Raw genomic sequence first — 27,796 nt, 5'->3', positions numbered from 1 at the left:
TCAACTGAATAACTTGCAAATGCAATCATGCATGTTAGTGTGCAGATTGGTATAGTGTGCATTACTGGATAAACCTGTCTAAACTAAAGAGATTAGTACAGGAATGGTCAGACGTAACATTAGGATAATCTGGCAATTATTATTTTCTTATAAACCTGTTTAAATGTTACAATGTCTATAAGTACATTGTATATTTACGTTTATTTTCTTCACAATTAAAGGGATAGTTCAAAATTAGCCCATGATTTACTTAACCTGAAGTCATCCTAGGTGTATATGACATTCTTCTTTCAGACGGATACAATAGGAGTTCTATTAAAAAATGTCCCGGCTCTTCCAAGCTTTATAATGGCAGTGAATGGGTGTATGTCTTTGGAAGTCCATCAAAGTGCATCTATTCATGATTAAAGTGCTCCACACACACTCCGGGTTTAATAAAGGCCTTCTGAAGTGAAGCAGTGCGTACATGTAAGAAAAATATCCATATTTAAAACTTTATCAACTAAAATAACTAGCTTCCGGCATACGGCCGTTCGCATCGATTTACGCCAAAAGAGTAACCCTTGAACTTGACGCACAACGTAATGACGAGCGTGGTTGCCCAGCCCTGTTTGTTTGAACCACAAGAGGCGGCAATTGCCAAGTGCACTCAGGGGAGGATCTATGCTAATAGGGAAAAGTCTGTCACCAGTCATGGGAGGGGCCTGTTCCATTTCGATGTCACAATGGGTAGAAAACATGAACAGATAATTTTGAGACAATTTTTATTTTTAGGGAATACAAAAAGGAGTGGGTGGATTTTTACAGTTATAGGTTAGTTGTCCACACTGTGGACACTTTTATTTTTTTCAAAAAACCATGTAAAAGTGAATTTTGCATTTTGCAAAAAAGGGACCCTTTAAGAAATGCTGTGGAATTTGGTTAACTGTCAACAAATGTCCACAGTTAAGATATCTACAAGAAGGTCCAAAGCACTAAACCATGTGTAAGCAACAGTTTTATAGAGTAACAATTTGTACGACATGTTTAAAGAACCTCCTCAGCTTTATGCATTTAACTCACTCTTGTACCATGGTTACATTTAACAATTTATCAATAATATAATTTTTGTAAATAATTTGGTATTTACAAATAAAATAAGCACACTAAGAAAGTAGTTCTGATTCCACTTATCTACATGAAGAATTAAGGAAATCCTGTAAAATATCAAGGTACTTCAGTTTACAGGTGTATATCCCTTTTACAGCTGTTCTTCAATTAACAATACATATTAATACATCCATTTGAACAAAACTTGTCCCTTGACGAAGTTCCATTAATATGTTGTATGTCAGGATTTTATGTTCAATGGATTAGCAATTTGACACTGTAACAGTTTTTTTTTTTTTTTCAAGTGCTTTATCTTTTAAATAGAAGTCCTGTATCAGAAGTGCATGAAGGTCACACCTCTCCAACAAATGTTTCACTATAGGATAGGAAAGCAGTGACATCAGTAGTCATTAGCCGTGTTTCCACTGTCGGGCCAAAAGCAGGCATGCTAGCACCAGTCGTGTTTCCACTGTCACTTCCAGGGCTTGATCGGGCCTCGTCGGGGCTTCTCCTTCTCTGTCTGAAAATATAACTCTATTGGGACTGTCTGTTTTTTTTAAATTATAATGATCATTCTTTCTAAATGTGATGAAACTATGCAGAGCTTCTGACCCGTCGGTGGAAAAGTTTGGGGCTCTGTGCTACAGGTCCGAGGCTATTATCCCAGCACAGCCCGTTGCCCTGGCTCGCACTGGCCCGACAGTGAAAAAACGGCTATTGTGCCTTAGGACTAGAGGCTTAGAAGTTTGATGGTCTTATCATCATAGTCGTGGCCTTTAGTGAATATGCTGAACCTTTCCAGTAGTACCATTTGATGCCATTGAAACGATTAGTGTTCTGTCCCTGCTGGTAGTATACTCCATTGAGATTGGATGGTCCACAGGCATCAAACCACCAACCTAAATTATACAACAAAAATATATACTTTAGGATATAAAAACAGAAGTATATTGTGACAACACAAAATGTTGGCTGTTGTTAACATACACCAGGCTCCCAAATATTACTACAGGTATTACAAATGAACAATTTTGTTTTTGAATGCATCAATGCTATTTCCTCAATTATTAGTATTAGTAGTTGTTCTTTTTTTTTGCTAGCTAAAATAAGAATGATTAAGGGGAAGTCTTCAGATTCCAGACCATTAATGGCAATGTTCATCAAGGCTAAGTTCCCAAATGAGCTACTCAATGACTAACTCCTGGCTAATTTAGTAAACCATGACCCAACTATAAAAAATGCAAAGCACCTTTTTTATAGATTTTTGGGGTAAGGGGTGTAAAATACTTCATTTTACTTTTTTGGGTATTTATACTTTACTCCAGTTCAATTTAAACTGAATACTTGTACTTTTACTTAATTCAATTTCTGAAGAAAAATCTGTACATTTTACTCCTTACAATTTTATTTTGATTTGAAAAGTACTCGTCACATGTTTGAAGATTATTTTTGTCCGTCTTATGCACATCACATGTGATAAACGAAAGCTCAAACATGCATAAATTATCCAGATAGAAATGTATTGCCCATTTTCAATGGGAAAGTGCCCAAGCAACAATCGCTCTGCAAGATTGCCCAGCAACATTGCTCAAAAAGTTGCCCTGTGTATCATCACCTTTAGATGCCAGGTTAGGGTTACACACTCATTTTCTGTCATGGTCAATGGAGCCCCTGAACTTGGCCACCCTTTGAACTCTAGTTCAGCCACTGCTTGATGCGTGATAACCAGTTATGTTTGTTTTTGTGCATCAAACCTATATGCTTCAGTTTTAACTTTCTTCAATTTCTGGCTTCAAAAGTTCACCATCAAATCTGAGAAATCACATTTAGGCAGCTAAATTGCTTTCCCCCCCCTGCTAATGTAATGTGAAATCTGTGCATTATTTTTGTCTGTTTTGATATAGCTGCTAGACATCTGTGTAGTACCTTGGCTAAATGTATAAGATTGAGTGCAATTATTTTTATTTTTTTGTCTTTAGGGATAACAATCAGTCAATCAATTAATTTTTAATGTGATTAATTACATGTTATGCGGATTAATTATTTGAAATTAATCACATTTAAATATTTGCTACCATTAAAAAGAAACAATTCAAAGACCTTTCATTATTGTTGCAGACGGAGCCATTGAATATACATCACAAAAAGTGGTTTTAAAAGTCAATATTGTACGTTTTAATTCTCTATCACTTATCATAAGCCTCTCATTGGACTACAGTACACAGAAATCTTCCAGAGATAGATTTAGGGGTGATTAACTCAATACACATTCTTGGATTTTGAGGTTATAATTGTTACATTATTCCAAATAAATAGATTGAGATTCACAAATAAATGAGATTCACAAAAATGTATAAAATTCACAAATAAATAGATTAAGATCCACAAATAAATATAAAGAGATTCACAAAAATTAAAAAAATTCACAAATAAATAAAAAGAGAATTGCAAATAAAATATACTTACAAATGTGTTTTATGTCACAAACACAAATCTGCCTGACATTCATTTGTGAATGACTTTCTGTGCATTTGTGGATGGCTGCACACATTTGTGAATCGCTTCTTGTGTATTTGTTGATCCCCGCAAGCATTTGTGGATTTTGAAGCACTAGCGTCAAGACATGCAGACAAATCCACAAATAAGTGGACTGCACCTACCGTCTACTTAAGCTGACCAATCGTAGCACGACACGATGATTCACCAACAGTAAACGAATGCTCGTTCTTCTACATGCACTTACGTTAATTTACATTAAGGACAAATGAATCTCATGTTTGCTTTGTCCAGTGTTGACAGCCTCACACGGGGGTAGACACGATGTATGACATGGCACAACGGCTGATTTTGCCTTTTATAAAAAAAAATGATTGGTTGGAGCGAGAGCATGCTATAATTGGTCAGCACAAACGGCTATTATCTGATTGGCTTAAGTAGACAGTGGGTGGAGTCCACTTATTTGTGGATTTTTCTGCACATCTTGACGCTAGAAATGTTTCAAAATCTACAAATGCGTGCAGGGATCTACTAATGCACAGAAAACGATTCACAAATGAATGCCAGGCAGTTGTGTTTGTGACATGATTTGCCAATCTCATTCTATTTATTTTAATTTTATAAATTTTTGTGAAAATATTTACATTTATTTGTGGATCTCAACCTATTTATTTGGAATAATGCAACAATTCTAACCCCAAATTGAATTCTGTCTGGAATACAATTCTGGCCTCTGCATCACATCTGAATGTGCTTTTTAATTGTTGCATGCACTGACTAGAGAGATGTTTTTTTACCTCTGCGTCATTGTGTTTTGTTTTATTATTTCAACCAAATCTTTGTGTATGTATGTCTAACAAACCATTTTATGCAGTAAATTCACTTAGCATTGAGAAGATGATCCAAAATGATTAAACGAGTATCTCCTCTCTCGTTTTTCATTTTTGCTATGGTACTTTTACTTTTTTTAATCCTTAAGTACAATTTAAAGTTGTACTTTTTTTACTTTTACTCAAGTATACTATATCAAGTATATCAAGTATTTTTACACCCCTGGTGCCAAGTAACAGACTTATAAAACTGGGGCAAATGAGTACTCTGAATCCATTAGAATAAGACAATTATGATGCATACTGTAAAACACTGGAGAAATGATAGAGGTATTTGAAAGTAATTTGCTCTTACCTCCTGAGAGCATTTGTGAGCATTTGCAAATACATTTGTCGTTGTCTACATCTTTTGTGCTGAAATCACTTCCTGGCTGCCCCATGCTGCTGGTTCTACCCGCTGTTCCACTGTAGTTGTTGAGGTGTATCCTATAGAATTGGAAAATCAGAAATATAAATAATATATTATACATGCGAGTTAGTCTGGTAATTCAATTATCAATAAGACATGGACAACTGCTAAAATGTGTAAACTCTGTTCACAATTTTATTCTACCATTCTCAGTATTTGCGAGTACTCTCATTTTCCCTGTAGTTGGGGTACGTAGTAACGTGTGATAAGTTTACGTACTTCGTCAAATAATTCAGTTCTGCTGTATTAAAATACAGGTTTTCTAATTTAAAGACATCCTAGACATGCCAGAGATGAAGAATGTTCCCAAAGCTATAAAGACCAACTTAACCCTCTATATTGCAAGTAAATCACTTGCATATGCAACTAAAATTTATATATATATATATATATATATATATATACATACATATATATATATATAAATATTGTTCACAAATCTGTCTAAATCTGTGTTAGTGAGCACTTCTCCTTTGCCGAGATAATCTATCCACCTCACAGGTGTGGCATATCAAGTTGCTGATTAGACAGCATGATTATTGCACAGGTGTGCCTTAGGCTGGCCACAATAAAAGGCCACTAAAATGTGCAGTTTTATCACACAGCACAATGCCACAGATCTTGCAAGTTTTGAGGGAGCGTGCAATTGACATGCTGACTGCAGGAATGTCCACCAGAGCTGTTGCCCGTGAATTGAATGTTCATTTCTCTACCATAAGCCGTCTCCAAAGGCGTTTCAGAGAATTTGGCAGTACATCCAACTGACCACGTGTAACCACACAAGCCCAGGACCTCCACATCCAGCATCTTCACCTCCAAGATTGTCTGAGACCAGCCACCTGGACAGCTGCTGCAACAATCGGTTTGCATAACCAAAGAATTTCTGCACAAACTGTCAGAAACCGTCTCAGGGAAGCTCATCTGCATGCTCGTCGTCCTCATCGGGGTCTCGACCTGACTGCAATTCGTTGTCGTAACCGACTTGAGTGGGCAAATGCTCACATTCGACTTTGGAAAGGTGTTCTCTTCACGGATGAATCCCGGTTTTCACTGTACAGGGCAGATGGCAGACAGCGTGCATGGCGTTGTGTGGGTGAGCGGTTTGCTGATGTCAACGTTGTGGATCGAGTGGCCCATGGTGGCAGTGGGCTTATGGTATGGGCAGGCGTATGTTATGGACAACGAACACAGGTGCATTTTATTGATGACATTTTGAATGCACAGAGATACCGTGACGAGATCCTGAGGCCCATTGTTGTGCCATTCATCCATGACCATCACCTTATGTTGACGTTTTACAGTACAAACTGCACTGCCTAAGGCACACCTGTGCAATAATCATGCTGTCTAATCAGCATCTTGATATGCCACACCTGTGAGGTGGATGGCTTAACTCGGCAAAGGAGAAGTGCTCACTAACACAGATTTAGACAGATTTGTGAACAATATTTGAGAGAAATAGGCCTTTTGTGTACATAGAAAAAGTATTAGATCTTTGAGTTCAGTTCATGAAAAATGGGGGCAAAAACAAAAGTGTTGCGTTTATAATTTTGTTCTTTGTATATTGAGGCCTTTACAAGGCAGCTACTGTACCTATGGAGGCAGTAGACAGCTCACTAGGTTTCAGTCCAGAGCCTTACTGTATACCCTGTTCATCTTTTTGATATCATTACAAAAATGGTAATTACCCACTAACTTGTTGGGGGGTCAGATGGCAAAAGTTGTTCAGGGAACTGTGTTGTCATGTTTTCACATTACATAGACTGTACGTATTTCCAGATTTCAAAATATTTTCTTTGGAGTTGTGACAATAGTGTGCCAGCCCTCCAGAGTTTTTATTGCAGAATGAACAGCAGTGTTAACATGGGTGTGTACCAAATCAACAGCTAACTCGTAGCTTCCTGGTGTTTTACTTCAAACATGAGAGCATACTGATGTCAGACTTTATGGTCACAAACCAAAAAGATTAAAGAAGATTAATTAGATGGAGATATTCTAAAATAGCTGATATACACACACCTGTTCAACCTGTTCACATCAATTCTGTCATTATGAATATCAAATCAAGTATATTTGTATAGCGCTTTTCACAATACAGATTGTATCAAAGCAGCTTCACAGTATTAAATTAAAATAAAATAATACAACAAGGTTTGTTTCTAGTGGAATTTATTGATTGATAAAATAAAATTAAATATCCCCAAAATATCCCCAACTGAGCAAGCCAAAGGCAACAGTGGCAAGGAACCGAAAAAAACTCCATCAAGTGACCTAATGGTGTCCTAAAACTCCATCAGGTGACCTAATGGAGAAAAAAAAAAACCTTGGGAGAACCCAGGCTCAGTCGGGGCCAGTTCTCCTCTGGCATTTATGAACTAGAGGCCGGATTGTAGTTTGAACTGTAAGATTAAAAATATTATATGAATGCCTGGCCGAAAAGATGCGTCTTTAATCTAGTTTTAAACTGGGAGAGCGAGTCCGAGCAACGAACAGTATCAGGAAGACTATTCCAGAGTTTCGGAGCCAAATGTGAAAATGCTCTCCCTCCTTTGGTTGATCTGGATATCCTAGGTATGACCAAAAGCCTCGAATTTATTGATCTTAAAGAGCGCGATGGATTATAGGGCGATAGAAGATCCACATAATAATGTGGTTAGTTGTGATGTTGCTTGATGTTGGTAAAGAACTAAACTCTGCTTCACGATATGCTTAACTACAACTCTTAATACCAAGTTCTTCATGTTTCTTTGTTGCTCTCACATAGCATAAAGCAGACCTGCGTACTGATGCAGATATTCACTGTATAAACAATATACAGGAATGTGATTTTCTCATATTTATACGGCTTTCTGTATTTTCCGACCTGAATAGTATGACTGACGTGAATTGCATAAATCCGAGAAAAAAATAGTTTTTACTGGTTACTGTATGATGATTGAAATCGCATAATTGCTTTAAACAAATACTAAATAAACTGAAAAATGTTTTTGTTTCTAATACATTTATTGAATGCACGGATTGCTCATGACAGCACTGCATGAGCTCGCGGCGCCATCTGCGCAAATAACAGTTCAAATAACCAATTGTGAGAAAATCTACATTGAAACTGTTATCCGCCAGTTTAACAGCTATTGCCTGGTAACTTTTTATGAATTTTGACAATGCATGGTTGTGAGAATGTGATATGGCTTAGTGCGATCCAATGTTCCCTCAAAAAAAAAAAAATTCTCTATTGGGTGGACATTTTTTGCCACCTGAGCAAAAACATTCTTTATACTTGACCTGTGTACAGCATACATAGAGAAACAATGGTTTCAACATGCAGTTGTAACTTTTAACTTCTATTTTACTTGAACCTTGATGTAACTTATTGGTATTAAATCATATTTTTGAAAACAAGCAGTTAATTAAGAAGTCACTAAATGAAGCACATTTTAGATTACCTGAGAATATTTTGTTTTACTGTGTTGTTTACTGTACCAGTCTTTACCAAGAAATTCTATAAAAAATCATGGAATCAGGACAGTTCAATTCTTTAAAATAATATAATATAGTATGAAAAAAAGTAAGCTGTTACACTGAGATGGTTTGGTAACCATAAAGTTTTTTTGTATAGTCAATTATTGGCTACAGACAGCATTAAATTAATTTCTTATGAATTTCCAATATTTTCTTTAGCAGGGGGTCCCCCCCCCCCCCACACACACACACACACACACAAAATCTATTTAAACAATGAATGTAATTTATGTATTTTGAGTTTGCACGCTCTGCAAACTTAAGGTCTGTAGTTGTTACCGTTCTGTGCCCATCATCCGTCATTTCCACCACTTAATCAAACCACTCTTCTTTAAAACATGATGACGTTTTATTTCACGTCTTTGCGTTTCTCGTTCCCTCTCGGATTGAGTTATTTGGTCCGCAAACATGACTGTTCTTACCGTGACTGATTTGGCTCACTGCCACTCACACGCACTCATATCATTCTCTTTCTATGAAACCTGTAAACTGCATTGACCATTTTTTACTCTGTACCAATACCAACTCTATAGCGGTTGATCAGAGCACTGCAAGTATTTCTCACTTAATCTAAAATCAAATGGATTTCCCCACTCATTTCTCCTCTGTCCTCTGCGCGGCATTTAATTCTTAATTGCGCAGCCGCGGCATCAGAAGTGCACTGCTGCGCATGCGCGCAGCTTAGAGGGAACATTGGTGCGATCATCAAATTGCTGTTGTAATTATATAAATAAAGTCGCACTGCATGTTTCAATAGCATTCGTTCAGTGGATAATTCGTTCATTTTCCGTTTCGATTCACAGTAAACGCTACTCTGTAAGTGCTGTGTGTTTGAGTAGCTTATAATTTGCGTTTGGGAATGCAACAGGCAACCATCTTTCAAAATTCATAGATTTTCCTTCTTTTTTGTCTTTAACTAATCACATGCTTGGATATAGCAAAATTCTAGCATCACACAGCATACTATAAAAACACCCAAGGAGTCACAAAACTCTGAGGTATATGAAGGCACGGGGTAGTTCTTCACCTGTAATTCTGCTTCTCTCCATCAATTGAGAACTGTTCATATTTTGAAAAGGCTGTGTTCCCCTCCCAGTCTGTCAGATCTATCCTGAGGACATGTTGTTTTTCTTGTGTCAACTTGGAGATGATTTCATTCCCCAACCAGTGTTCACCTGAGATGTCTCCAAACCCCTGAATTGGAAATACAGAAAATCCATGTTTCATATCAGTGTAAAATTGTCAGAAGCATACAAAGAAAGATGTAAGAGCAATTAAATTCTTACCATTGTGTAATTTTTCCACGTTTGATGAAAATCAACAAGGCCATTAAAGCGCTTCTGTATTACTGTCCATCCACCTCCATCTATTTCCATGTCGCAGTAGGCCTGGAAACAAAATAAATCGTAAATTACTGGCTAAATTTCATCATTCATGTCCGTTCTGTATACACTTGAATCTCATGTCATGCCTTTCTTCCAGGATATAACAAACAAATAACCTTTTTCGGCAACTTTCTCAGAATGCTAAGAAAGTCCAAAAATAATGTTAAATTGGCAGTATTTCATTACTTCTAAAGAAAGGTTTCTTAGAAAATGGCTCTCAGTGGGGAAGCGTGTTTAGAACTTAAGCAAAAGGGTTGCTCTTAAAAGAATAATTAACTCATTTAGTCACCCTTGTGTCTTTCAAATTTTTATTATATTCTTAAAACAAACATTTTTAGGCAGAATGTCCATACTCTTCTATTTCACACAAGAGAAGGTTTTTTATTTATTTATTTTTTTTTACTTTCACTTTCAGGCTCAAACTGCACCATTGAAGTATTTGAGTGTATTTAGGTCTCCTTACTTTAGATGATAGCTAAGTGTTAAAGTCAAGTCAAGTCATCTTTATTTTAAAAGTGCTTTATACAATACAGGTTGTTTCAAAGCAGCTTCACAGTGATAACAGGAAAATTATGCATTTTGCTTTTGTTCAACTGAAGTCATTTCAGTGTTAAAAAAAAGATCATGGATATTCACTTTTGTATTTTGGCATCGGTAATGTCTAAAGGCTCCATTTTTTAATTAAACACAATTGATAATTTGCTTTAATATTATTGTTGTCTTTTTTTGTCTTTCAAAGTACAGTGTAAGCAGGAAAATAAGGGTTAGATTGAGGAAAAAAGATCAGGACATGACTTCAAGTGTTCGTGAGCTTGTGCAATCAAATTACTATCCACTTTTGGTCTATGAAAAATAGTGACTTTGACATTCAGCCTTTAGTGTTTCGGTGGATAAAAAAAGAATGTAGTACATGGTCAGAACAATACACGGGGGAGTAAATGAGAATTTTAATTTCTAATGTTTACTAGTACTACTTTGAATGTCAATGCACTGTTATATATTTAAGTATTTTGCTGGTATTTTACTACTTTGACTTGAATTAAGTTGATAGACGTTACCTTGAACTGCTGTTTTGTATCAGGTATGGTCAATGAGTAGACCCCGCTTTCCTTGTTCCCTGACTTGAAGACTGCAGCACAGTCATTGTACTGATCTGGATCATCCTGCATCATTGCAGGATTGCTACCTGATAAAAGAAATGTTTTGTTAAACCAAAGTGGACAGTATGTGTAAATAGTTTTAGGAACTAGCCACGGTGGGGCGGTTCCCCAAGAACTAAATGTTTCCTTAGGGCCATTTTCCTGGTTGCATTTACACTGCCATGTAGGTACTCTGAAGTGACGTAAGCCTGCCGACATTCAGCAGTCAACTGAATGGAGGATGCCATGATCGGAGCTATGTTTTTGTTGGTTCATGGTATTCATGATAAATGAGATGGAATGTAGACCATATAAGTGATACGATTGAAAGGGCTTTGAGATTAAATCTCTTGTGACAACTTGCGGGGCTACATATCATAGAGGCTGAGAAAAGAACACAACACCACAGACAAAAGCGACAGGTAAATGCCGTTAACATTAGCTTTCTGAATGTCTCTGTAGGATTTTTTTTAAATACGGGTGCTGTTTCTTATGGTTCTCGTTCGACCAATCAACGTACACTAAAATCCCTGGTAGTTCCTATTGTGCTGGGTTAGACCCTACTATGAAGTAGGGACTAATTTAGTTCCCCCAAAAACAAGCACAAATGGCAAGTTTTTGCTTGAGGAGTCTGTCTACCATCAGTGGTTGGGCTGCAGTGGAAAAATAAAGTGTTTTTCCAAATCCTCCCGAGCAGTCATGATACAGACAGGACACATGACTTAAGTTGTCTTTGTAGCATCACACATCACAACTCTTGTTGCTGTCTTAAGGGCTTCCTACACCTTTATCTCTGTCTCTTGGTACGCCAAGGTACTGTTTTCTGCGTAAAAAGCCATTGGGATGTATGCTACACCTAGGCTCAATAGTCTGGATCAATTACCGAAAGCCTCATGTTTGTAGTGTTTCCAAAATACTTCACTTTACCAAACTTGCATATTTACCAAGCTTGCATATAAGTCTTGTCAAGCATCTGCTTCACCTGGAGTTGATAAAATCCAACGTTTGTCCAAACACTTGCCCACCCTGAAAATGGGGCAGAATGTAGCCTATCTGTTTTTCCTCCTCTATTGCTCATGCGTGCGTTAAACCTTAAACCTCCATTTTATTAAGTGTGCTTGCTGAAAGCAGCACACTTATTGTTCTTCTTAAGTTTTCTTATTATTATTATTATTATTATTCCCGGGAGAAAAATTTTGGCCAGCTCCTGCGCCTAGGCCCTTTGAGACAGAGACACCGTTCCAACTTTAAAACGTACGGTCAGTACCGGTGTAAGTTGCTCACGAAGATGACATCGAGTCCATGTCGTTTGTCCGCCATAGTGGATTGAACAGAAAGCGAAACTAAACGTTCACAGGTCACAAATTTGGTCCGAACTTCACGAAACTGGACGTACATGGTCCTTGGACCAAGCCTCACAAAAGTTACTAGAAGGATTTTTGATTTTCGGAAGTGTTTGCCCGTCACAGCCAAACTAAATCAGCGGCGTAGTCGCCAAAACAGGAAGTAGTTCATATTTCAGGAACTCTGTCACGTATCGAAACCAAACTTTGTACATGAACTCGGGACTCCAATGTGAGGATGCACAAGATCTGAATTTTTTTTTTTTTTTTTTTATTTCAGGCTAATTGACAAACCCATTTACCTATGTCTATGCAAAAGTTTCACCTCACACTTTTAATGTTAATGCATTTAGACAGTAGGTGGCACTGTTGTATTACATTTCATAGAGCTGCCAAGTCAGTGTATAGACTGCATTCGTTTTTAGGTTTGTCTTAATAAATGCAGGGCCTGAATTTCGTTTTTTGCATCGGTCTAATTTAATCATCTTCATTTATTAATATATACAGATTTGTATGCATTAATTGTGCATTTCCAGTTCTCAAAACAGTTACTAACAACAAAAAAACTTTATACAAAATACATCATGCTCTTCTTCGCTAACCGAACAAACAATTCATTGTCTGTGGCTGTGTTTGTGTGCACGGGAAATATGCTGCGCATAACAATAGAAAACAAGGAGAAATGCGCAGTCACATGCTCAAACAATCAACAACGTCTCTCTAGAGGTGCGTTGTGGACTGCGAAGTGGACTTCACAGGGTTTTCCGCCATCTTAAGTGAGATTTCAATCCGAAGGGAGCGAACATGTACAGCTCGAAGGGCACTGCGCACGGCATAGGGAATAAGGGAACATCGATACATCACTTCACAGGAAGTGGAGAGCGATGATCACCCAACTGTCATTTCGCGCACCACGTCATCACCAGTCAGAACAGTCATTACTAACGATGGAGGAGTTTACGTATGTGTGTAAGTATTCATACATTTCGCCATTGTTATACAAATGACAGTATTTTAATGGTTATTGTTGTGAATATTACATATACTACTTTTGATGATTATAATTTACCTCAGTGAATGCAGCCAGCTTAGCTAGTTTGTGAAGTAAAGTGGTTTTATTTTAGGTAGTTGTAAAATAGTGCAATATAATTGTAAATATATAATATAATAATAAAAATTAAAATATGAATGTAGTCCTATATATATTTATGTTATATCATAATCAGCGCGACCCCGTCGTTGACTTTCTTTGATGACGTTTGCACGGGGCGTTTCAAATGAGCGGTTATTGTCAGTGAAGTCCACTTCAACTGATATACCGTGCTCAGGGAGTAGGGGAGCAGTGAACACTGCGTATGGACCCTGTCGAATGGAACGCACCTTAGATGTGTAAAAACAAGTGGAAAGCGCAAGCGCGCCACTCTCTCCTTTCCACAAGCGGTTGCTCTCCCGTGGCGTCTGTCGTTGCTATGCAACCATGAACTGCGCTCTCCATGATGACAAGGAAGTATCAGCAAAATTTTTATTGATTTCTAGCCCTTGCATTAGCTTTACTACTAGATATATTTATGGAGATGAAAAATAAGGCGGCGCCCTGTACAGCTATGATCAGCTGTTCGGCTGAACATTCAATGTTGTTACGCGCTGCAAGCTGATCAGTTGGTTCGTTGCTGCCGCGCTCTATCACTCGCACACCATAAAGAGCAAATAGTTTTTTAATGTTTCAATTTAGTGATTAAAATGACATAATTTGGAAGCGGATAATTTCTTCACAAACAGCTCATTATGACTCAATGTTAGAATGCTGCACCTACACTCGATAGTGTGAATAAGATCAGCGCAACGCAGACCACTGCATTGACAGCGTGAAACATGATCTGTCTACGGCCAGGGCTCAGCGGAAGACAGAAAATGCCGGTCCAGCGCTGATTGAGGAATTAAATTCGAAAATAAAAGACAGTTTGACATCTTTTTTCTCGCATCTGTGAATTTATTTTTTAATTATTTGCTCTGAGATGAAGCGAATATATTTGTGCGGGAATTTCTCGCACTATAAAAGCTAACCTTGCGGGAATGGTTTAAATTATGCGCAATCCCCACATTCCCGCACCAAAATTCAAGCCCTGAAATGGCAGCAGGATGTGTAACTCTAGCATATGGCGCATATGTCATATAAAGTTAGGCAATGCCAAACAGCGTTATCCATGTTGTTGCGATTGCATCGCTAGAATAAGCTAATAGTGAAACTGATAGCGTTTTTCATTTAATTACAATATGAGGACTGATGGTAGGCTATAAAAATCAGCGTTTCTTTGTAGGTGATGACAACCATCTTGACAGCAGCAATCAAAGCATCGCTAATTACGGTAGACCTTAATTTGAGATAGTAAATTTGTTCCTAATCAAAGGGAACACTCAACCACAGAACAGCTGGGTGACTTTTGTATTGGCTTGTTGGATACAGTAAATTAAGACTGTCAACTTCTTTTCAATAGGCTACTATATTTCATCACCCAAAACACTCCCACTCTCTGCTGTATATTCATAACCAATTATTTCAAAACCAACAACCAAGCCACATAAACAATGCCATTGGCACTAGTCTACATTGCAGACATGTCTCTTAATGCACATAACTTTTCACCTTTTTGCACAATCTTGAAAAAAGTACTATTGTTGAAATTCTCAGATCAAGCAAACTTCAACGCACCCTTATCCACTACCTGCTAACGTTAGTGCACTGCACCCGAGCAAGCACACTTTGCAGTTCCCCCGGAAATGCATTTTTCTAGTTGTGTGTTATTGTGTATTGTTTATTTTAGCACTTCCGTAAGTGAAACACCACACTACAGCCTGTAATAATTGAACATTGAAATAAATATCAGTAAATATTGGTAAAAACATTTGTTTTATATTTCCTGACAAAGATGTGTCATATAGCCTACCGCTGTGCGCTTTGAGAGGGATGTGGGACACAAGCAGGAAAGAGACCATCTCTTTTCTAATATCTTCATGTTTTCTTCTGATGTTCCAAGCAACTGACACTTGTTGTAAAAGGTCTGAAGAGCGAATTTTATCTTCCGCAGTGTCAAGACATTTAGGCTATGTTTGATTTTGTGCTGCCAGAGAAAGCGAAACTAATGCCTGGTTCAGATTACACGATTTTTTTCGTCTTTTACGATACACTGTGTCAGATTACGCGATTTTGACTCCTAAAATATTGTTGTGTCGTGGACAAGAAACATGTCAGACTACACGTTGCTTCCCGACCAGTCATCGTGTGCCGTCTCACACGCACACATACTGTAAGCACACATTCACTCACACACTGAAACTCACACACACTCGCACAAACGCGCACACACACACTCACTCACGTGCACACTCACTCTCGCGCACGCACACACACTCACTCGCACACACTCACTCACTCTTGACGGAACCCGTCGTGGAGGGCCGAAAAAAAATTAAACATGCTAGTCTTTTCATCGTGATGTAGTGAAGCATCGCAGATGCGGCGTTGGTTGTCGTCCACTGACACACTATATGAGATGAAACGATCGAATCTTGCGTCCCGACGCCCATTGTCGTTTACGAATCCCCAGGACACGTCAAACGGATCGTGCCAAAATTGTAATCTGTGTAATCTGAACCAGGCATTAAATCCCAAGCGTGTGTGAAATGCGCTATACAAATAAACTTGATGTTTATCACTGCCCTTACCATGATAACAAGCACAAACTGTGTTTTTTGTTTTTGTTTTTTTTTATGTGCAAGCAAAAAGGTATCAGGCCTATTATATTCACATTTTTACTGTGGTAAAGTAGAAAAAACGCGTAGGACAAATTAAAAGTGAACCAAAGGAAGAAACTTTTATAATCCACTGCGAAAATGGGCAAGACGTGAGTGAAGATTTGGGAAAAGAAACCAGATATTCTATGTCCAATGGAATATTGTTAAATTCGCAAAACATAATACAAAGCTTAAATATATGGGCTCACGTGACATGCCTCTCTCATTCGGCACGAATCCAAATGATTCCATGGCTGCAATGTAACATTAAATTGCAAACCTATTATTTCTTTTGTAAACAAAGCTTTGTGCTTCACTCGTGTCATAATATTCACGTAAAACAGCATTCACGTACAAAAAAAAAAAGTGTTTTGGCGGACCACCGCGGTGATGCGGTTGTCAAATTTACCGGCACAGCCCTATCGTCACACCACTATTCATAAGCGGGGTGGAAAAGAGGGAAAAACTAAATTCCTAGAAAAAGTTCTAAATTGACAGAACAAAAAAAAAGTGCAGTAATCGGTTTCATAAAATGTTTAAGTTAACAAACTCAAAGATTAAGTTAATAGAACTTTAAATTTAGATTTTTTTACTACACAAACATGTTAATTGCAATTATAATGAAGTATTGACTACAATTTGATTTCATCAATATCATATTAACTCAAATATTTTATGGTTAACTGCCAGCTACCTTAGCAATAGCACACAATAGCATGTGCTACTGTAGCAAAGAACTATAACTATACAGCTGTATTGTATTGGTATTGGCAGTGACAAATTTTGTGCTTCACGAAGTTTGCTGCTGAGGAGTCAGCTACGGAATCATGTCACCACCAGTGCAGTGCTTGCTCAATCTTGGCAGCAGGTGGGTGTGAGTGCATCTGCACGCACAGTAAGGTAAAGACTTCAGGACAACGGCCGAGAGAAGAAAAAAGTAGCCACTTCTCTCCAAGAAAAACATCAAAAACTGACTGAAATTCTGAAGGAAGTACATGGATTGGACCGCACAAGATGCTACCATGAGTCCTGTGTCATGCCGACAGTGAAGCATTCTGAGAGCATCCATCTGTGGGATTGCTTTTTATGCAAGGGAGGGGGCTCTCACAATTATGCCCAAAATCACTGCCATGAATAATGTAAGAACAACTACTCTCAATGATCTAGGAGCAATTTGGCAATGATCTGTGCATTTTCCAGCGTAATAGAGTACTCCATGTCACAAGGAAAGAGTGATAATGAAGTGGCTGATCAATACATGGAATGAAGATCAATACATGGACATTTTGGATCTGTGGCCAGGAAACTCCCTGGATCTTAATTCCATAGAGAACATATGGTCAATCCTAAAAAGGCAAGTGGACATGCAAAAGTCCACAACTTGTGATCAACTCTGAGCACTTACAAAGCAAGAATGGCTCGCCATCTGTTAGGATTTTTCCCAGAAGCTGATTTCCAGCAACACTGTAAATATTGACTCTTTGCACATATTGAATGGTTTTGCCAATGAAAGACTTTAAAATGTATGAAATGCTTATTGTTTTCCAGTGTACCATAGGAACATGTGAAAAAGATAATCTGCAAATACAGAAGCAGCTTCTTCGTTCTAGCGTGTGTCCCGCGTTGGCGCAGGGTCCGCTTGTTCGCATGCCTTTCGCCACTTGCCTCGATCCAGGGCATCAGCAGGGGCGATATTGACTGCTCTCATGTCCTCTGCCAGGCGATCGAGCTACCGATTTTTCATCCGGCTGCGCTGTCGTCGTCCAGATGGTGATGGATGATAGTCCGTCCGATAGTCTCGTCGCCGCTTCTGATGACGTGGCCATACCAGCGGAGTTGGGCTTTGTTCATCTTGTCAACTATAGGCTCATGCCCCTTTGGTCCTCTTTGTTCATGATGTGGTCGAGCCAGAGAGGGACCAGAGGAACTTCTTCATCTCCATAACGTGGAGGGCCTGCTCATATTTGGTCGTGGCTGGCCAGAGAATACTGAAGCACCAAACATTGCTAAAACCCAATATTTGTCACTGGCAATACTTTTGGCCACGGTTGTACTATTGCATGTACACAGATAATCAACATGCAGCATATAAAGTCTTAAGGTTTTATAGCCAATTCTCAACCTAACCACAGGCTCTATTCTTGACCACAATGGTAACCTCTGCAAAACTACAACATAACAGAACAGTAAACACTAACACATCTCTACCTCTATTATTCTTGTGCAAAAACACACACAAAAAAACACTTAATTTCATAATTTATTCTCCTTTTATACAGTTTTATACATTTTTGGATTTTGATCCATCCTTACTGATAGAGTGTTGTATTCATGCATCAAGTTACTGTCAAGTAATATAAGAAGTTTTGAGAAAAGAATTTCATTATGACTAGTGCCTTAAAGGTCTTTAACTGAAACTGTTGAACCGTGACAAAGTATATTGTGTTTACCGTACTCTGATGATTATCTTTCTCTGCATCTCTATCTAACTTGCGGTCTAGCCTTTTCCCCAAACATTTGAACAGCTGCATAATATTATAGGTGAATAATAGGTGAACTGTCTGGCACAATATTGTTTTTGGAGTTTATTTTGCCCCAGGTCCCATGTGTAATAACAGTTGAAATACTGATGCAAACCCCACCTTGCTTACCCACAGAGATGGTGTGAATTAGGTTGTTGACTGTATTTGTCAGCTCCTGTTGCTGCTGCTTCATGGCGGAGTTATCGGAGGAGGTGCGGAGCAGTTGTTGCTCCATCTCTTTTATGATGCTAGTCTGCTTCTCCACCAGCTTCTTGAACTGTTCCTTCTCCGCTTTCATGTTTTCTAGCTCTGTATTTCTCTTGCCTTCCATGTCCTCCACTCGTTTCTCCAGAAAACTAAGAGGAACCAAGAGAACAAGTTTTGAAAAACACTGGAGTCAGTAGCAATGTGAATTTAAGTTTCTATAAAAATGTTTGTGACTTGAATAGATCTTCCTCCAGAATTTGGAGAGAGAAAGTGTAGAGTTTTTCTAAACAGCTCAATTAATATTATATTAATATTATTACCTGTTCTTTTCATTCAGCTTTTGGATTTCATTTATCTGTTGCAGAACTTCATTTTCCAGTTTGCTGGTTGAAATGGAGTTCTCAAGAAGCTGACGTTCAAGTCGAGTTGTTTGGTTAATTACCTAAAGATGAAAATAGACATTGTGTTTCCAACAGAAAGCATCTTAGATGAGACTCTGCAAACCATGAGTATTTCCATATTCACTTTCTGTCAGTGAATCAAATTCCATCCACTGAAGGTGTTTTCTAGTTTTTTTCAGCTGTTGTGGTCTTCCATGTTTCATTAAATGAAGTATTCTTAAAGCACCCATACAAATATCTTGGCTTTAACATGTATGTTGGAATTCTGACTTCTAACTATAAAACCATTTTCTTAATAATTTAGTGGTTCTTGATGATATTTTTGAGAGAATAACATTGCTTTCCTCTGCAAGTGTCCCCCTGTGGTGAAAATCAAGCTTTTAATATTGTTTATATGTCTAATGTGGTGTTTTTAATATGCTTTAAGACAAACCATGTGTAAATTCATAAGTCAACACCATTGCTGAGTATTTTCTCCTTAAAACTGCAGTGAAAAAAAGTCAGTCTCAAAAACGCTTCTGACGTCAGAAACCACCTTGTAACCAATCACGACAACGTGCCGGCGGGCTTTGGCATATCATTTACAGTGAACTAGCGGGGGTCTTAAGAGATGCCAGGTTATCCTGGTTTATTTATTTTTTTGTTGATAAGAAAAATCAGGTAGATTTAGCAGTATAGCGGGTATATGATGTATATTACGATGTTATGATGAACATATTAATGGATTCGCGTATACTAAATGAAGCAAGGGTATAGTTACATTCAAGCTATTTTAAGGCATGAAGAAAAAAAAATCACAGTAAAAAACATTTAAATATGTCATTTTGGTGATCAAAGATGAGTTTTAAGGGATAAAATGATTTACTACTGGGGACTTTAAAAGAAGCATATGTCTAGAGATCATTTTGCTATGAGATGAGAGAAGTTATCTTCTCAGCTCACTGGGGGTACAGCTGTGTTTACCTGCAGTCGTGAATGCAGTGATGGACAGCTGTCCTGGTGTTTGGATTTCATGTGATGTCCTGGTGGCGATATTTAGGATATCTCCGTTTCATCAGACAATGTTTCATGACATGTTGACCCATTTTATCAAAAGTAATTCCATTTTGTAAGTTCATTTAGTAAAATAATTTTGATCAAAGTAATTCTAAACTTTGCTGCGCCTAGAGGCAGACGACGACATTCTGTGATCAAATACAATCAACTTGTTAAACTCCACAGCGTCACCCGATGCATTTAGTTATAACTGAGTTTTAGTTTGCATGGATTTAACGGCATTTACGGCCAGCAAAACTATTCGTCCACACCCCTAGAATCAATGCATATTCAATTCATACAGTAAAGGCAATGCAGTTTTTTATTATACAAATTTTACTTTACTTTATTAAATTTCTCTAGTAGTATTTCTTGCTATTAGACTGACCTTATAGACTTAAAGCACAATTTATTTAACGTGTATCTTTGCTCGGTTGTATTTGTTTGTGCTATTGCTTGTTTGTGTATAACAGACAGATTCATATTGTTTGTGAATTAACAATTCATTTTGACAATTGGTGCTCTACTCTAATGTGTGCATACTGGAGGACCTGCAAGAAATGATCACTTAAATGTATACTCAAAAGATTTGTTTTTGCCTCTTGTTCAATTTAATTAATTAAAATGAGCTAAAATAACATAATTTTTATGTTTCATAACATTTCATCAACTTAATTTTCATTGTTCAATCCATCAAATATTTTTAAAACTGAAGTCTACTTAATATATTTGTTGAAACTACATAAATCATTTTGTTGACAACTTACTGGGAAGTGGATATTTAGTTCCTAGCATCCTTTGCAAGGGTCTAAATTAAGAGTAAATTCAGGGATTAATTATTATTTTGTGTTTTTCAGTAAAGGGAAAGACATGTTAGTGTTTAATTATGCTCAGTTATGTTTGGACATTAAAAATAGTTTATGTAATGTTTTTGAGTTTTGTGGTTACCATTATGCTGAAGAGTGGCACTTAAAAGGTTAATACTACAGTGACCGGGAGGGGACATGTTCGGTTCACTTAGTTTTGTCGTGGCAACGACATATTAACTCATGGGAACATGACCATATGTCATGGCCACGAGATATTAATTTGTGGGAACGTCATATTAATTCTTGGTAACGTTATAAGTCGTGGCCACAAGATCCTTTTGTGGAGGTAACGGCCACATGATGTATAGTCATGGCCTCGAGATTCTATGTTGAGGGAACAATATATTTTTCTTGTGGCCATGACTTCTTTATGTTGAAGGAACAACATCTATTACTCATGCCCACAAGTTAAATGCATAAACAAACCTGCGTGATAAACTTCATTCCAATGCTGTCTTGCACCATATGCACCATCGCACACAATACAATACATATAATGGGCAATATGTTAATATAATAATTTCTTAATTTCGTGCTTTTTATTAATTAAAAATAAATTATTATTATTATTATTATTATAGGCCTATCCATTTCTGATTATTCCAGGTTGCTACGGTCGCGCAGGTTGTTTACGCATTTAACTATGGGAGCAGTCATGGCCTAATGGTTAGGAGAGTCAGACTGATAACCCGAATGTTGCTGGTTTGATTCTCAATACCAGTAGGAAATGACTGAACAAAGCACCTAACTCCCAATCACTCCCCGGGAGCCACAGCAAAAATTCATAATTTAAATCATAAATTACTCACACTCATGTCTTTCCAAACTTGTAAGATTTTGTTTATCTTTAAAACACAAATGAAAATATTTTAAAAGAAATATTTCTGTCCCTCCATTGACAGTCCACACAACTACCACTTTGTCGCTTCAAAAAGTTCATAAAGAGATAAAACTAAAATCCATACAAATCAAGCAGTTATATATTTTCACCATATTCTGTATTCTGAAAATTATTCCCAGGGACCAGGGGACAGTTTTTACATCAAATATGTTTGCCAAGATAGTGGAGCAGGTATGGGTACAACATCAACAATCAAGTGCTTATCTGTTGCACATTTACTGCAACTGGGAGAAGGGAGTACCTTGACTTCTTTTGGCAGCTAGAGAGGTAATGCAGGCTAGTTTAAGATTTGATTAAGAAATGCACACTTTAACTTTCAAAGATTGATGAACCATGTCTTGACTTACAGGCTACGCTTTTTATTTAGATGATGTAATTGTCTGCAACAAAACCTGGGATCAACATCTGAAGCCTGTCTGTGTCTTGTTTTCCCATTTAGCTGAAGCTGGACTTACCATCAATTTATTAGTTTTTAAGCTTAGTCCTCAAGTATTAGAAATTTTGCTAGTATTTACATTTTTGGTGTTGCAACAATCTTTTTTATTGTATAGTTACATGGGTCAAAAACAACCAAAATAGAGCCAGTAAAAAAAATTGGCAGGGCAAGTAAAAATGTAAACCGCTGGCCAAACTGGGCCAGTAGAAAAAAACCTTGGCGTTGAGCCTGTTCGATTTTGAAACTGAACCCACTAAACCTAGCCTACTGAATTACTTAGAGAAGTATCAACCCCTTACCTGTGCTTCAACAGTAGTGATTTTCCGTGTTTGCTCTGCTGTTTGACTCAGAAGGCTGGTCCCAATCTTGATCATGGTCACTGTGTGGTTTTGCACTGCGTTATTCTGAATTTGGGCCATGTCTTGTTTGAGGTTCTCCTGGATGTAGTTCTCCAGCTGTGGGTGAAATCAGAAGGAATTATTTAAAATTCAAATAGAACAGAAACTCTTTTTAGATAAGACTACAGAAAATACAACCTCAACCTCTGAATTGTTAAACAAAAATACCCTGAAAAGTCAACATTGGCGCAAGACATTATTTAATCAATATTTTTCGTCAACACATGACCTATTAATACTAGCACTTACTTATTCTATTCTATTGTTTTCTATTTATTAAAAAAAAATATTGCACTTTGCTAGACTAACTGGGACTTGACACAGCACTTACCTACTGTTGCCCTGTTTGATTGTTGTTGTTTTGATTGCTTCTATTGTTCTCATTTGTAAGTTGCTTTAAATAAAACTGTCTGCTAAATGATTAAATGTAAATGTAAACGTGAAACTAGCTTGTTGCTTTCAAATTCTGGGCTCATCTCCATGTCTATGCTTTACAATGCAATACAATACAATATTTATTTATAAAGCACATTTAAAAAAAACAACAAAAAAAACAAGGCTGACCAAAGTTCTGTACAGAAAAGAATAAGACTAAGAAAGACTAATACGTTATGAAAGCATGAATCACTGCTTGGAATACTCCTTATTTATTAAAAATGGAAGCCAAAGGTAGCATGTACAGGGTAAACAATACCGGCCCGATGATTGATCCCTGTGGGACTCCACAATCGAGGTATACCAGAGGAGGACTGATGACCAATATGAACACTGAACCATGTGTTGGTCAGATAAGAATGGAACCACTGTAAGACTATGCCACGAAGACCCACAGATATCTCCAGGCGTGGACCTGGACCAGGACAGGACCTCATGGTCGACCAAATCAAATGCAGCACTCAGATCTAATAAAACTAAAGCCGTGCATTTCAGATTCCAGATTGAAACGTTTTATGAAGAGAATTTACAGCCAAATAAGACTGTAATTGAGACAGTACAACTCTCTCAAGGATCTTTGAGATAAAAGGTACATTAGAAATAGGACAAAAGTTAGAAAGATAGGAAGGATCCAGGTTTGTTTTTTTAAGATATGGCATCACCACAGCAAATGTAAGACTGTTAAGGGAAGGAACCAGTTGACAAGCACTTAAAATCACACAACAGCAATCTTTGTTCATGCCTGGTATCCCCACTAAATCCCCCATTAGTACAGCAAGTTCACTTAAAAAGTCTCTCTGTTTTGCTGAGGATGACAGTATATTAGAGCTATAGCAATAGGGTTTACTAAAACTAGTTATAGCTTATTAATGTTTGTAGCCTAGTGATCTTGTTCTTTTAATTCTTTTAATTCTTAGTTCTTGATCTTGCGTTCATATTCAACCTGATCTGCTTTTCTACATAGTAGGCTATGCTTTATAAATCAGGTGTATGCTGAATTTGATCCTCCAATATTACTGTCTTAGTACATTAAGCCACATATGTCCCGCGCTTTAAAAATGTCCCGCGTCGCTGTGGGTGCGCATTTGCTGTCAGTGTAGTGACAGCATTTCTTTTGGACATGTATTGGACCCCTCGTGAGTGAGAATGGGTTGACTTTTTCAGAAGCAACACCAGTTACATCACTTGCCCACCATGGCACCACCCCCCACTGTCGATTTATTTAAAAAAAAATCATGAAATCATTTAGTTCAGTTAGAGAACAGACCACTACAATTAAAAACTGAACGTGTCTGCTTAGTAAATTGTGAGCCGAACAAGAGTCGCAGCACAAATCAGTAACAGGAGTCTGTTTTTACTAGCATTTTTATATATGCTATATAAATGCAGTCCATAGCATTTTACCACATCATCACAATGGCTTTTTTCAGTTTTATTAAAAAATAAGACAGTTGTTGTAAATCTCAATCTCCACAATGTTGAGTGCATATGCTTGTATGTTCTCTTTCCTGTATCAAGTTCCTGAAACAAGCCAAGACTCAAACAAACAGGATGGAAATAATGAGTGACAAGTTTCATCCTCACTGCAAACATTTCTAAAATGCTAAGATGAAGAAAAAAATGTAGTGAATCAACCATTCAATCTTGATGAATGAATGAATGAATGAATGAATCAATGAATGAATCAATGACTCATTAAGACAGTGACTTGCCGCCATCTACTGGCAGTTTTAATTTTATATCTCTTTTATGTAGCCTATCAGTTAATTGCAGTTTCTCATTTCATATTTCAAAATATTATGAAATTGTATATAAAATCATAGCATAATTTATGCATTTATAATTGCTGTGTAAATACATTTAAATACTGCTTTAGATGCAGCTTCTGTGCCATTTCTAAAGTGCAAAAATAGATGATAAATTGATACTGATATTGTTTGATTAGTAGCACACTAAGCAAAATATCGTTAGCAATAAAAAATTTGATTTCATTAATATGAGTCATCAATGATATCAAAAACAATGAGAAGAGGTTATTGGGTCAGATTGCTCTCTCTCCACACATGGACCACTGCAGAGATTGTTTTCAATCTGGCCGAGAGCACCTTGTTCAGGCAATTTTGGACTGATTATTTTGATGCGGATACGAACATGGTTGCAATGTTCATATACATTATCCTGAAACAAACTGAACGGTAACACTTTACAATAAGGTCACATTAGGTAATATTAGTTAATGCATTAGCTAATATAAACTAATAATAAGCAATATGTTTTTAAAGCATTTATTAAACTTTGTTGATGTTAGTACTTCAGTAAAATCTAATTGTTCATGTTAGTTCACAGTGCATTAAATAATGTTAACAAACACAACTTTGGATTTTTAAAAATGTATTAGTAAATGTTGAAATTACCATTGACTAAATGCTGTAGAAGTTTTGTTCATTGTTAGTTCATGTTAACTAAAGTAGTTAACCAATGTTAATTAATGAAACCTTATTGTAAAGTGATACTAACTGAACTAACTCTTCCTTGCCTCACTGATGGCACTGAAAGGAATAACGTTCATTCCTTTAAAATAAGCATTCATTGTTGTTTCCTGATTTTTAGCTGCTTGATTGAACTGATTACATTGTTTCATTGTGAGGAAAGCACACTAAAGTCATACAGCTCTCTGGCTTAAGTCTTGGTTTGAGTTTGCTTGGCTTGCGTTTGACTCTAACACCTTTTCCCCTCCCCTAGAGGTCTGTCTTGACATTATATTTGGGTCTGAACTATGGTACATTTGCATCAATGCAAGTACCACAAAGAATACTAGCGGAAACTTTCCACCAAATCTTTACACGCACAAATCAGCACTTGCATTTGTCTGCCGTGAATGCATTTCAAGAGATGCGAACAGAGATACAATAAATGAATAGTTTTTAGTAAGTGTTAGTGATGGCTTGCCAAGATGCAAATTATACATCAGTAATGATTCACTTCCACAAGTTGAACTGCAAGCCATACTCCCATTTGTAAGTGGATTCAGGTGAAATTCACATTTAAGTGTAGAAAACTACTTTCACATACACAAAACAAACCTAACTCTGAAATGAAACCACAAAAGTGTCCTAAAATATAAGCAAATTACTTTTAAAAAACACATCTATTTATGTACTTGTTTTCTACTGTCATGTACAAGAGGAACTTGGTACCTTTTGCAGCCACTGTGTGTTGTTCTCCATGATGGTCTCTAGTTGTTCTAGTCTTTGGACTGAGCTGTCATAGTCAACCAGGTCATCTCGCTGCACTTGGTTGGTGTAGGTACTTGAAGGACCTCCACAGTTTTGCGGTTCTGGCAGCAGAAAAGTGTAGGTGCATGGCCCGTTCTGGATCTGGTATGACTTCTTTCCTGTTGCATCTGAATTGGTCGTAAATGCTTCCCCAACGCTAAGGCAATAAATTAGAAATAGTGTGCCGGTGTTCAGCATATTTGTTTTGAAAATATTTAATACTACTTCTACCTGTTTAAGTAAATATCTTTGTTCCTGTCTTATTAGAGGATGGATGTTTGAAGAATGAAGACTCTAAGTCTCTACATCCAGTTGATTCTCCTTTTCCAGGACTGTGCTCGCACTCATTTATATGCCATCAAGAGTAGGAGGAGGAGACAGTGTCACAGAAGCAGTCGTAGAGTGTCACTCGCTCACAGGCTGATTGTACTCATCCCTCATCAGTCTAACAGGCTGTTGTATTACCCAAGTCCTCTGTGAAGGACTGAGACTCCTCCCATGACCCATGGCCTCTACTTGAGGAGCACTGCTTGGAAAGAGGAGGATAAAGAGCATTCCAGCCAGACCCTGAAGCTCTTAAGCTCTCCCTCTTGGCTGTATCTGCTGCTCCAACAAAAGCCAAGACAATGGTTCTGGTCGGCAGGAGAGGACGGGGACGCAGTGGTTGTATTTGTGTTGTTCTTAGAGGCTGCTGCTGAAAAAAAAAAAAAAAAAAAACTAGTCAGGATGCAGCTGTATAATTCAAGTAATGCAGCTTCAGCAGTGTCCAAGTCACACCAGACGACCACATGTCCAGATGTGTTTTTTGCTTTGCTTTTGTCCTTCCACATTCTCCTCTTCAAAGCACTGGTCCCCTTGAATGTTTGAAGAGAGATTAAGAGAGGGTCTTTCAGTTGTCACTCACACTATCATTTCAAGACCATCACTTCCTGTCCTAAATCTTGAATACAGTGGGATCCAAAAGTCTGAGAATCTTGTAATTGAAAACTGGAAGCACATTTTTAGGTTTTTGAAAAATGTCTTCAAAAAATTAAGAAATTCTGATATTGTTTGTCAGTTTTTCAGGTTAACTTGTTACTCAAATTGATATGTTGGTAATATGCCAAAAGATGAAAAGCTGCTTGTTTATAAAAGTATTTGGCTTTCACTAAGATGATATTTGTAAAAGCTCTTATCATGGAATTTAAAATGATTCCTGATTGTCATTAATGCAGTTGCTAAAAATAATCTTAATTTTCATATTGTCTGATATGGT

At 37.4% G+C, this 27,796-nt stretch overlaps 2 protein-coding genes across 6 annotated transcripts in view; one reads left to right on the top strand and one right to left on the bottom strand.

The window, feature by feature from the left end:
* The window catches only part of mcph1 (microcephalin 1), a 98,348-nt gene that overhangs the window by 59,669 nt on the left and 10,883 nt on the right, over positions 1-27,796 (top strand). The window lies entirely within an intron of this gene.
* angpt2a (angiopoietin 2a) lies at positions 760-27,467 on the bottom strand. Of its 4 annotated transcripts, none has more exons than XM_084092751.1 (10): positions 26,773-27,467; positions 26,464-26,698; positions 22,733-22,888; positions 19,112-19,233; positions 18,705-18,940; positions 10,847-10,974; positions 9,690-9,791; positions 9,431-9,597; positions 4,771-4,901; positions 760-1,988 (listed from the first exon to the last, which is right to left on the bottom strand). In XM_084092751.1, the coding sequence occupies exons 2-10, from the start codon at positions 26,491-26,493 to the stop codon at positions 1,828-1,830; spliced, it is 1,233 nt and encodes a 410-aa protein (XP_083948877.1). In that variant the 5' UTR covers positions 26,494-26,698; positions 26,773-27,467; the 3' UTR covers positions 760-1,827. The 4 variants fall into 4 exon arrangements, with proteins under 4 accessions (XP_083948877.1, XP_083948878.1, XP_083948875.1 ...); XM_084092752.1 differs by having other exon boundaries at positions 18,714-18,940; XM_084092749.1 differs by having other exon boundaries at positions 26,464-27,467.

This window comes from Abramis brama (assembly GCF_963993115.1).
Source record: "Abramis brama genome assembly, chromosome: 19".
In the NCBI taxonomy this organism is placed as follows: Eukaryota; Metazoa; Chordata; class Actinopteri; order Cypriniformes; family Leuciscidae; genus Abramis; species Abramis brama.
This window is presented reverse-complemented; position numbering and strand designations above follow the sequence as displayed.